General features: G+C 49.4%; 1 protein-coding gene across 1 annotated transcript in view; it reads left to right on the forward strand.

Annotated features, from left to right (window-relative positions):
* TKTL1 (transketolase like 1) overlaps nt 1–11216 on the forward strand; it is a 22804-nt gene extending 11588 nt beyond the window's left edge. Inside the window, exons 7-12 of the mRNA XM_024744110.1 lie at nt 2845–3001; nt 4459–4589; nt 6295–6378; nt 8537–8636; nt 8766–8885; nt 10142–11216. Coding sequence (XP_024599878.1) covers nt 2845–3001; nt 4459–4589; nt 6295–6378; nt 8537–8636; nt 8766–8885; nt 10142–10314 — 765 coding nt within the window. The 3' untranslated portion in view covers nt 10315–11216. The remainder of the gene's footprint in view (nt 1–2844; nt 3002–4458; nt 4590–6294; nt 6379–8536; nt 8637–8765; nt 8886–10141) is intronic.
* Nucleotides 11217–11309: the final 93 nt, after the last annotated feature.

Genomic DNA, 11309 nt, shown 5'->3' on the forward strand with positions numbered 1-11309 from the left:
AAGTAGGTCATTGCAAATGTAAAAATATGTACATTTTTCTGTGGGTCTCATTAAGCTAAGCTGTTTCCATTTTGAATGGAAAAAAATACAATTCATAATTTTCTGAATTGAGCCACCTATCAAAAAGCTTGCTTCCTAACTCATTGATTCTTTCAATCAGCAACTGAAAAAAATGAATAAAGAAGCAGCCAGCAAGTGGGTAGTATCCAGTGCTACCGGGTGAAACTGGTGACTACAGTGATAGCATGACTAGGGCCAGTCAGGAGCAAGGTCTCAGAGGACGTGACATTTAAGCTGGGACTTAAGTGACAAGGAGTCAGTCATGCATAGATCTTGGGGGGACGGTATTCCCAGCAGAGGGCCCAGATAGCTCTGTGGCATGCCCAAATCTGAGCTGTTTAGGGAGCAGAAAGAAAGGCCGGTGTGGAGAATAGCTTGTTGGGGGAAGTGGGGGAGGTGACAGGAGATGGCGACTTGGACCAGGACAGTAGCTGTGGGGTTGGAGAGAAGCAGACTCATCCAGAATCAGCTTTGACAGGAGAGTCGGCAGGATGCCATGGGGTAGGTGTCAGGGCAGGAACCAAGGCTGGCACTAGGGCATAGGCCAGAGCACTTGGGAACAGAGCAGTGTCGCTTCCTGAGATGGACAAGACTGGGGGAGGAATGGGTTTTGGGAACACAGCTCTCTTTGGGCCCTGGGGTGGGGGGGTCAGGGTACCTGTTAGAATGGGGATGGGGGTGCCAGGTAGGTTAGAGGATAGATCATTTATCTCCAAATGTGTTTGCTTTCCAAACTGCTGAATGTGTTCTTCTAAACTAGATATTTTTCTGCCTAGCTTTAAGTTAACATCTAAATTTTTCATCACAGATTTAAGTAGATGCAAAGGATATAATTTCCCGTATATTGAAATTTGTGACACTTTAATACTCAAATCATCCAATTACATGAAGGCTCTCTTTGTCAGAAATTAAATCCGTTTTTCTACTTGAATTCTTATTTCCGTTCTGCTTCCCCAAATATATTTATGCAGGAAAGCCTTTTATTGACAGCTCTTTTCTGCAATAAAAATATGCATATACACTGATAGTTTTTAAAATTTTTCCTATGTCCATAGGCCTTGGAGCACTACAATTTTTTTTCTTCTGGATTGAGCTACAGTTATAATTATTAGCTTGTGTAGCATTGGTTAAGTACACTTAAAGCTAGAATGAGGCAAGTTTCAGAACAAAATCTATTCGTATTTTAATGATGTAAGTGCAAAGAAATGTTGTTTACATAAATAAGGTGATGGGAAGGGAAAGAGTTTTGTTGTGGCAACATCATTGAATTCATTTGAATTCCTTCCCAGTTATAAGCCAAACACGACACAGTGATCTTTCATGTAAAGCTGTCGGTGCAAAATTATTTGTAAAGGGTTGACAGTTGCATTAGGTTCTCTTTCAGTTTTGTTAAAAGAATTGGAAAACCCCTGACTTAAAAAAGAATTTGTTATCCAACCTTTTGAGTTCTGTAGTTTCTCAAGGCTGCTATGATTATTTAGAATTGTCCTTTCTGTTTTGGTCCGGAGCTCTTACACTCCAGGATGTTGCCCGACTGAAGGACCCGATGTGGGTGAGAGAGCGCCTTTTGGCAGTCAGTGACTGGGAGGCGATTATCAGGGAGACAGCGGGAAGTAGGCCCTGGGCCCTTTTGCTGGCAGACAGACGTGGGAGTCAAGGATCTTGATGTTGAGACCAGCCACAGCCATGTTTCCCTTGGACGGTCTTTGTTTACCCCCAAGATGTTCATCTTCTAGTTTGAAACCTGCCAGGGTATGTGAGCCTGGCGTTCCAGGGGAGGTGAAGAATAGAGAGAGAGAGGGGTGGTTAGCATCAAGCACATCAGAGTGACACAATGGGACCATATGCTGGTTCCCCGTGGAGGGCACAGATGAGGAGGAGTGTGGCCCGAGCCCCAGGACTCAGTCTAGGTGCCCCGCCCAGCAGAACCAGCCTGGGCAGGAGAAGCAGTGTTCAGTGAGACGGGTGGTCTGTAGTGCTGGAGGCTCCCGAGAGGTCAGATATGATGCAGACAGGGTCAGGTGACCTCTGCATTTGGCAGCTTCTGGGTCCCTCACAGGGAATGGCAGCCTAGATGAAGGGAAACGGGCAGAAAGTGGGAAATGAGGAAGGGTGCGAAGTTTCCTGTGAAGGAGAACATAGACGAAGGGCAGCACCTGGAGCGGGAGGACAAGGTGAAAGTGAGGGGGGAAGATGGAAGATACTAGCACACACTTCAGTGATCAGAGAGGGAGAAACTGAGGAAACATGGGAGGGGAGGGAATAATTGCACGGTCAGAGGTGCCCTTGAGAAAGCAGGAGAAGGATGAGGTTCAGCAGGGTGGGCAAGTGGGGGCCTCAAGTAGGTACTGGTCTGTCCCGTCTCCTAATGACACGGTGGGGACGTGGGGATGGGATAGGAGAGCCTCCGTTGTTCACCTCTCTGCCCCCGGAAGTGCCCCGGGGAAGCATGCGAAGGGGCAGGGAGAGAGGGGACAGAAGGTAGGGGAAGAGAATAGGAAGGAGACCCACGGGGACTGCAGGGCGGCCTTGAGTGTCCCGAGCTTCCACATCTTGGATTTGAAGGAGCAGGGTTAGCACTGCAGTTCCTCTTTTCTGGCAGCATTCAGGGGACACCGTGGATTTGCCAGGTTTGGGTTTTTCCCAGGTAGGTGCCTGGGGGAGGGGTGGCAAGGTGAGAGGGTGCAGAGTAGAGATTTCCCTGAGATCCCCACACTCTGTGCTGGGGAACGGAAGGGGCAGTGGGGTCCGGGACTGTTCTGATTCACCTTCTTTGTGTTGCAGGTGAGCGTGGCACTGGGATGCGCCACCCGTGGTCGGATGGTTACTTTTCTTTGCACCTTCGCTGCCTTTTTGACCCGAGCATTTGATCAGATCCGGATGGGAGCCATCTCTCGAACCAGCATCAACCTTATTGGGTCCCACTGCGGGGCATCCATAGGTATGAGTCCTCAATGCCATCATCTTAATCGCCTTCCTTCTTTACAGAGAAAGATTAGCCTGTAAGAGATTGAACTGCCGGCGTACTTAAGGTTCCATAATGTTCGGTTATCCATAACCTCCTTTTTGAAAAAAGCCATGTCATGTTCTAGAAGTTCCAGACACTCTGGGTAACTTTTGAGCTGATCTCTTGGTATTACTGAAAAGTGCCCATTTTTTCTGTCACCAAGAAATAATTATCTGTCCTGAGTGCCTCTTCTTTGTCAAACCACATACTAGGTAGGGATTGGGTCACCCTGGCATCACCGAATTGTCTACTGCTCTCTGGTGGCCTTAGTCTAAGTGGGGACGAGTAGCATGGGCACAGCAAAGCAAGGAGCACAGCCCGCCAGGACTCTGCTGGCCCGAGCAGCCTGCTTGGACAGAATGGGAAACCTCGAGGCACCCGACACGTGGGCATTAACCGTGGATGGGCCACATGGAAACTGTGGGAAACACGGGAGCCAGGAGGAGGACCGAGGTGTGTGTTAGCAGTGGATAGAAAATCGGGCGAATCTGTGAGAACCTGAAGAAAGATTTCAACATTGCTGACAGGAGGAGTCTCAGACTGCAAGAACAGCAAAACCCCAGTCCCCAGGGGTTTCTTGCCTGGGAAACATCCGGGAGTCGTGTCCGTGGATGACAGAAATGGGGAGTCTAGAAAGATGGGGCACCTGACATTCCTGTGGCAGGGCAGATCAAGGTAGATGTGACAGCTTACACTTGCTGCCAAATGCTGGAGGGAAGAGCTGGAAGTACATGTTTGGGTGTCGTCTTGGGGACTTCCTGGGAGAGCAGGACTGGCTAAGAAGTCTCTGGATGGGCCAGATGCAGGGGAAGAGAGCAAGGAGAGAGGAGGTCTGGGCTCTCTGCCTGGGGCTGGGTGAGGAGTAAGTTTTCAACTCAGCTAAGTGGAGAAGTGGCTCTAGGTCCAGCCCAGAGGAGCTGGGGTTCTGAGGAGAGACAGCAGTCCCAGGCCAGGCAGTGTACACGGTGACAGTTCCCATCCTAGCTGGAAGAGCTAGGCCACCCTGGTGTACATTGGGCTTTCTCTTTCCACAGAGTTTCTTTCCCCCACACACGAAGGCCCCCTGAGTTCCAGCAGCACCGCGAGGGCACCCCAAAGGTTATGTTCTGTAATGCTCGGCTACTTTGAAGGCCACGAGAAATGAATGAGACCATTTGAGTCTGAAAACTTTAGTCTCTTGATGGAGAAGAAGGTAGAAGAGCAGAGAAGAAATGACAGAGTCTGAGGGGGCCCTCCTAGGGAGAAGAGAACAGGGCCAGAGGCCTGGCGCTCAGGGAGGAGTGTTGGGTCACTTAGGGCAGCAGCACAGCGAGGCTTGGGGCCAAGAAGAGGCCTATGCCACGTTGCTAGCAGGCTCATCTTTTTGTTGGGCTATGGCTTTGCTTTCTCAGGTGAAGACAGCCCCTCCCAGATGGCCCTGGAGGATCTGGCCATGTTCCGAACGGTTCCGAACTGCACTATTTTCTATCCAAGCGATGCCATCTCAACGGAGCATGCTGTGTTCCTGGCGGCCAATACCAAGGTATTTTTAAGGGGACACTGGCGCAGACAGAAGATGTTTCTGGGCTCTGATGCTAGTTTGGTACTGATGGTTTGATTTTTTTTCCCATCTTTTTCTCAGCATAAAGAAGATAGATATTCGTTATAGGAAATTTGGTTGTAGGATTCCTTTTAAAAGTAGAACCATTGCCCCAAAAAAGGGTGATGAACCACGAAGGACATGAATACATTCGCATTGTAAAAAACGGTGCAGAAGAATTTCGAACCCCTGATGACCTGTATCGGGTGGGACTTGGGTCAAGAAGGAGGGAGTGCTCTGGGGCTCTGAGACAGGGAGCCCTTGGCAGGGCCACGGAAGTGGGCTCCAGCGACAAGCCATCATGTGCTGGCCTTAGACACAGCCCGTGCAGCTGCCACCTCGTGATATCAGAAAACTGGACAGTTGCCAGTGGGAGGCCACCGTAGACAAACCCTGGGGTTCCCAGCCCTATCCCACCCTCAGAAACAGCTTAGATGGGTACAAGTCTGGCTTCTGCCCTGCCTGCCCCTCCTGAAGTCTCACCCAAGGGCATCAGATGGACACAACCTAACTCCTGTCCAGAACCCAGCTGCAGCAGAGGCTACGGGACAGAATCTTTATCTTTCTAACCACTCTAGCTAGCGGTCGCCAGACTCACCTCACCCTGCAGCCCTGCACACACCCATGCCCCTGCACAGGCAACCCTGGGCACGGTTGGGGTGGGTTGTGCAAGTTCCGTTCCAAGCATTTCCAACGTGTTAGAGACATGAGTTTCTTTGACTTTTTTCCTTTAAACCTAAGTGGCCTCACACATAGTTCTGGATTTTTCTATTTGCTATATCATAGACATTGCTTTATGTCCTTGCATGTACAGTACAATCTTGTGTGCTGCAGGATCTTATTTGTGGGAAGTTCAAAAGAGACAAAGCTGTGGTGACGGAAATCAGAATAGAGGTTGCTTCTTGGGTGGGGAGAGTGACGGGAGAGGGGCATGAGGGAACTTTCTGGGCAGGTGCAAATGCTATCCAGACTCAGGAGGTGGTTACACGGTGTATAACTTACCAGAATTCAGGGCATGCTCCACTTAAGTCAATTGTACCTCATAAAAATACACCGAATAGAACTAGTTCATAACATGTAAATGAGCAAAAGGAATCAGTGTTCCTAAATTCATATATTGGTTTATCATGTATGATTTAAGTATGTATATAAATTAACAAATACTCTAGACATTTGAGTATTCATTTACATTCCTGTTTATATGTTCAAGGTGATAAAAAACGTATTTACATCTTTTTGTTGGAGAAATAGTCATTTTAGATTCTGGTGTCTAAGGTACTTCTGAGGATGGCATTAGAAGCTGTTGGGACAAAAGTTGTTTCCCATGTGTTGTAGGCTTTCTGTTCAAGGTGAGTCAGTGCTCCTGCCCCACGTTTATGTTCTGTGGAGACACAACACATCGATTTGTATTTGAGAAAGCTTTCCTGCATGGGTGAGCTAGCACAGTGTGGAGGGCTCGCCACAGGGCACCCAGCAGGGCCCTTCGTAGTAACCTGACCCCGTGACAGCTGGCCCTCACTCCAAAAGGCACATTTTGTTTTTAGTACAAAGAATTGTTAGGTCCTCCTCCACTTCTTTTTGAGGTTTATTAGTTGGAAATTTAGTTTGATTTTCTAAACTGTGGCTCTGGTGTTCGTTTACACCGTAGGGGATGTGCTACATTCGGATCAGTCGGCCAGAAACTGCAGTTATTTACACCCCAGATGAAATCTTTGAGATTGGACGGGCCAAGGTAAGGCCTTAAGTTCTCCAGTGTCTTCCAGTATCGGTTCATGTGGAGAGCACTGTTGTTGAAGCCAGCGCTAGAGACATCCACAGTTAACGCTTCATTCTTTCTGAAAGGAGTCTCTTTGTTGAGCCCTTAAAGATAAGCTGGTAACAACTTGTTGCTTTGCTGTACCTTATCACAGCCTCAAGCTAAACAAAATAATAGAACCCATTTCAGATGAATAGTATATCTGTTAGGTTCTGGTTTTGCAGGTCCAAGGCCAGGAATATAACAAACAAATATGAACCATCTTGCCTCTGGCCATTGTGTGACCCTGAGGTTGTTTTTTCACACGGATTGTGGCCTCGCCCCCAGGCCTGCTGATAAAGGCTGGCATCGCAAGGTGCCTCCTATCTCCTGTATCCTTGAGAAAGCCCTAGAAGCACAGATTGTTAGCAACCAGCCATGTTTTGTAGTTGAGGGCCAGAGAAGGTGTTCAGGAAGACCAGGATTCAAGCCCCCACGGCAACCTGGCGTCTGTGTGCCTGCCTGTCGGAGCTGTGCGTGCAGAAAACCAGCAGCGTCTGTGGAGAAAATAAGTGATTGCCCACCACCTAGAGAGCAGTGCTTACAGACATTTGGGCGCGTTTTCTTCCTGGCTTTTTCTATATACACGTATATATACGTGTATATCTTAGTTGAGATCATACTGCATAGGAAAGTTTTCTGTCCTGTCTTTATCTTATAAGCCTTTTAGAACATCATTAATACTCTCCTTAAGTATGTGAAAGACTGATAGCCACTCTTGAAGAGTAATAGGTGACTTCCAGCTTGATTGCTAAGGGCTAGGCTGCTCCAGAATTCACAGCGGCTAGTGCTCAGAATGAGTGCATGAGCGCTGGATGGCTTTAGTGCCACAGTAGAGCGGGTGTACCCAGAGCAGTCAGTAGTCCCCCATAGCTCCATTCTGCTGAATGGAAAAGCTGTACTATTCACTTCAGTGTGAACTACACGTTCACACGATTGTTCCCTGACTCCCATGTTTAACTCAAAGCCATATGTTTGCCTCCAGGGGCGGTGGGGAGTGTGTCTTGGTGATAGTCATATGGTTTTCAAAGCTTTCTCATATCTCTCTTCTTTCTTTTCCCCCCCTGATGTTTGTCCTGTCCTGACAAAATGAAGTAACTTCCTGATGTGAGTTAATACGTGTGTGATAATATGCATGCCGTGGATAATTCAAGGGCTGGGTTTGCAAAGGGGGACGTAGGTGTGTGTATGTATATGTGTATATGTATGTATCTATACATGTATATATATATGTGTGTGTGTGTGTGTGTGTGTGTGTAAAAACGCTAGAACATTCTCGAAGAATGGGGATGGGTGGTTTGAAGCCCTGAATATCTGTAGTCAGCAGTGGTTCTTAAGCTACGGCAAAAGCTGTACAGAGGAATGCAATGCAGACTTCCAGATGCCTTTGGTTGGGTGACTTTGGAGGAAACAAAACGATGAAAAAAAGAGCAGAGAACCCTGTCTGCTTACAGAATAGCGAGTGGTTGGGAGCATGGGCTCTGAAGGCAGATGGGCCTGGCTGCTGGTCTCAGCCCTGCCCTGGGCGAGTTCCTCCTGCTCTGAGATTTGCTTTCCACAGCCACAGAAGGGGATCCACTGATGCACAGGCTTCACAGGGCACCTCAAAAATGCCTCCGAATGGTCCCCGTTAGCGGGTTCATGATCGGAGTCCGTTCTGTGTGAGTGCCCCAGCAAGAGGTTCAAGCAGTCCAGAGGTGGTGCCTCTTCAGACCCCTTGGTGGGTGTGAGTCCGTGCTCCGGAGCAGATGGGCTGTACAACTCGCTTCCGGCCCTCAGCCTTTCACATCCCAGTTGGAAATCCACCTGCTTTGCTAGAGGGTCATTTTGCATACATATTGTAAAAGAACTTAGTAATTTGGCATCTTGAATCCTGAGGAAAAGTAGGTGAATTTGTTAAACAAACAGGAAGTGGGGCTTATTGAAAAGAATATGTCCTTGTTGGTCAGTGTGCTGACCCGGCCTTTTTTATAGTGAGCTATTAAGGAGTGAAATCGGTGGGCTCAGGAGAGCACTGTAGCAGAGGGCCCTCCGCTTTGAGACACACTCTGTGTGTAGTAAGCACAGCATTTTTGCTTTGTGGGTGCAACACCAGGTCGTCCGCAACAATGTCAACGACAGGCTCACGGTTGTTGGAGCTGGAGTGACTTTGCATGAAGCCTTAGCAGCCGCCGATGATCTTTCTAAGCAAGAAGGTCAGTTGGTCGTTGCTGAGTGCTGAAGTTCAAGCTGGGAGTGGTAGGACTCGGGCTGCCTGCGTGCCCCAATCTGTCTTTTATTCTGAGTCCGCTTCATACACCAAGCTGGTTATCTCTGTTCTCCAGATATTTCTATCCGCGTCATCGACCTGTTTACTGTTAAACCCCTGGATGCAGCCACCATCATCTCCAACGCAAAAGCCACAGGTGGCCAGATTATCACAGTGGAGGATCACTCTTCAGAAGGTGTGTGCAGGCCTTGGGGACCACTTTGAAAGTCTGTTTTCCTGACCGGAGGTGTGCCGTGATCGTGGGCAGCACCTCCAGCCAACCACTCACCCAGCAGCCTGTATTGCCCGCTCTTTGCGACGGTCTGGGTATGGGATCTCTTGCCCGCCTACACTGGCTGGCAAGGGTGGGGCCCTGCCCATCCTCGTTTGCGTGTGCTGAGCACAGTGTGCGGTGCCTGGTCCCCGGGCAGCTGGTTCAGTGGCAGTGCAGAGGATGTCTAACTTGGCATTGTGAGGGGACGCATCATAAGAAGCTTCACGGTTGCTCTTGAGTATTGAGTGATTAATAGTTTGCCCCCCACAAAAAAAGGCAATGGTGCCTTGCAAGCAGAGAACACAGCAAACGCAGGAAAAGTGTGGCCAGGGAGAGGGGGCTGGGCAGTGTTTGGCTAGGGAAGGTCAGGTGGGGCAGAGGAGGGAGTGGGGAGCTTCATGTGTTTGCGTGTCAGGGGCCCCAAGAACACCCCCGTGACTTGCAGGAAAGCACTCCAGTGCCCTCCCGGCTGAGGGTGATGACAGGGACAGGGCACGCGCCAGCACCCCCAAGGACAGAAGACGCGGGTCGGGGGTGGAGAACCCCACACCTTCGGCTTCCCCTCTCCCTCCCATGAGGGGCCAGCCGAGCACTCTCCCTTCTCCGGCAGTGGCAGATGCCTCCCTGGAGACCCAGGGAGCCCACTCGAGACTCAGCGCCCCGGGTTTCATTGAGGGCTGGTCGCTGCCCGGCACGTGCCAAACTTCCCGATTCCCAGAGGAAAGCAGGTGCACCTCCTAAACGACCCTGTGGTGCCAGAGTCCAGGCACAGGGACCACCCTTATCAGTAGGGAAAGTGTCTTGTTGATGCAGGGCACTCGCACCAGCCCGCTGCCCGGGCACCACCCCGGGGCCAGCCTTGCAAGCCGGCCCTTCCGAAGCCGGCATCCAGTTCGTAGGTTCCTGACAGCTTTGAGAATCTGAGTTCCACAGACGCCTGCATCCATGGAGCCCCAGTGGAAAGAGCCCCTGCCACAAGTGAGGCTGGGAGCAATTTGGAGACTTGCACTTTTGAACGAGAATGCTTCTGGTCAGTCAGGGAGTGGTTGTTTATGAATCAACGGCCAGTGAAAGATATTCTTCCCTGGGAACCACAAATTCAAAGGCCTCTGTGTGATGGGGTTTTAAGGCTGACTAGCTGTTTCCAGAGCAGAGCCTAATGTCCCTTGCTTCTCCAGGTGGCATCGGGGAGGCTGTTTGTGCAGCAGTATCCACGGTGCCTGATATCCTGGTCCATCAGCTGGCAGTGCCAGGAGCGCCTCGGAGCGAAAAGCCGAATGAGCCGCTCAGTATGTTTGGAATCAGTGCCAGACAAATCACAGTGGCTGTAAAGTGTATTTTAATGAATTAAAATAGCTGTTGGCTTTGGTCAGGTAAAGACTGGCCTCTTTACCTTTCATTTATGCTTATTGCCAACCCATTACTTAAATCTATATGGTTGCGCTTTATTCTTTTTAAAAGCAAAGCCAGTTAACTACTTTCCTGTTAAGCCATAACTACGTATACAAGAGTAACTTTCACCTTTGAATCATAAATATGGGTTATAAGATAAGGTTTTAAGTGACAGAATAGCTAACAAAACAACCACCTAATACATTTTCTGATGAGACTACAGATAACTGGGCTGGGGACCAACATAAGGTAACAGTTTCTTGAACGTGTGTCATGAGTAAAGAAAATGCGAATTGAGTTGTAGCCCGCAGTTGCCCAGGTTTGAGCACTGTACACCACGCCGTGCACTGCTGTCCCAGTTCAGTTCGCCGGCTGCCATCCTACCTGTGGCCTCCCAGGTACTGTGTGGCTGCAGGTGCCCTAGAATTTCCTCTGGGGTTTGCCTTCATCTCCCGTTCCGTGAGGAGGCTGTGGGGCAGCAGGGAAAGCTCCTAGTATGTCCTGTGCTGCTTGCAGCGACGGTTCTGTGAAGAGGGGACACAACCCGTTCTAGTCCCCACACTGCAGTCTCCTGGGAGGTCTCAGAAATGTCTCATTCGCCTAGTGACCACACCGAACTGTTACCTCAGTTGTACTCATCTGCTAAGCATGCTAGTTAAAGTTAATGTTAATGAAGCAGTTACAAACCGCTGCCTGCTTTATTGCTTTTGTGCCTTGTATGTGTAATTTGGTTTCTCCTTGATGAAATCCCAAATGAGGAAGGAGATGTTATCTAAACCAGCAGAGAGCCATGTCCCCTAACAAGCCCTGGAAATGGTACTGGGCAGGAGATGCACCACTAGAGGACAGTATACAGCCTGAAAAGCCAGCCCAGAGCTGACTCCTTAATTTCGCTCTGAGCATGTAAGCCATGTGGCTGGAATACAAGAAGAAAATACCTGCCAGTAAAATTAA

This window comes from Neophocaena asiaeorientalis, unplaced genomic scaffold (assembly GCF_003031525.2).
Source record: "Neophocaena asiaeorientalis asiaeorientalis breed wild unplaced genomic scaffold, Neophocaena_asiaeorientalis_V1.1 scaffold1508, whole genome shotgun sequence".
Taxonomy (NCBI): Eukaryota; Metazoa; Chordata; class Mammalia; order Artiodactyla; family Phocoenidae; genus Neophocaena; species Neophocaena asiaeorientalis.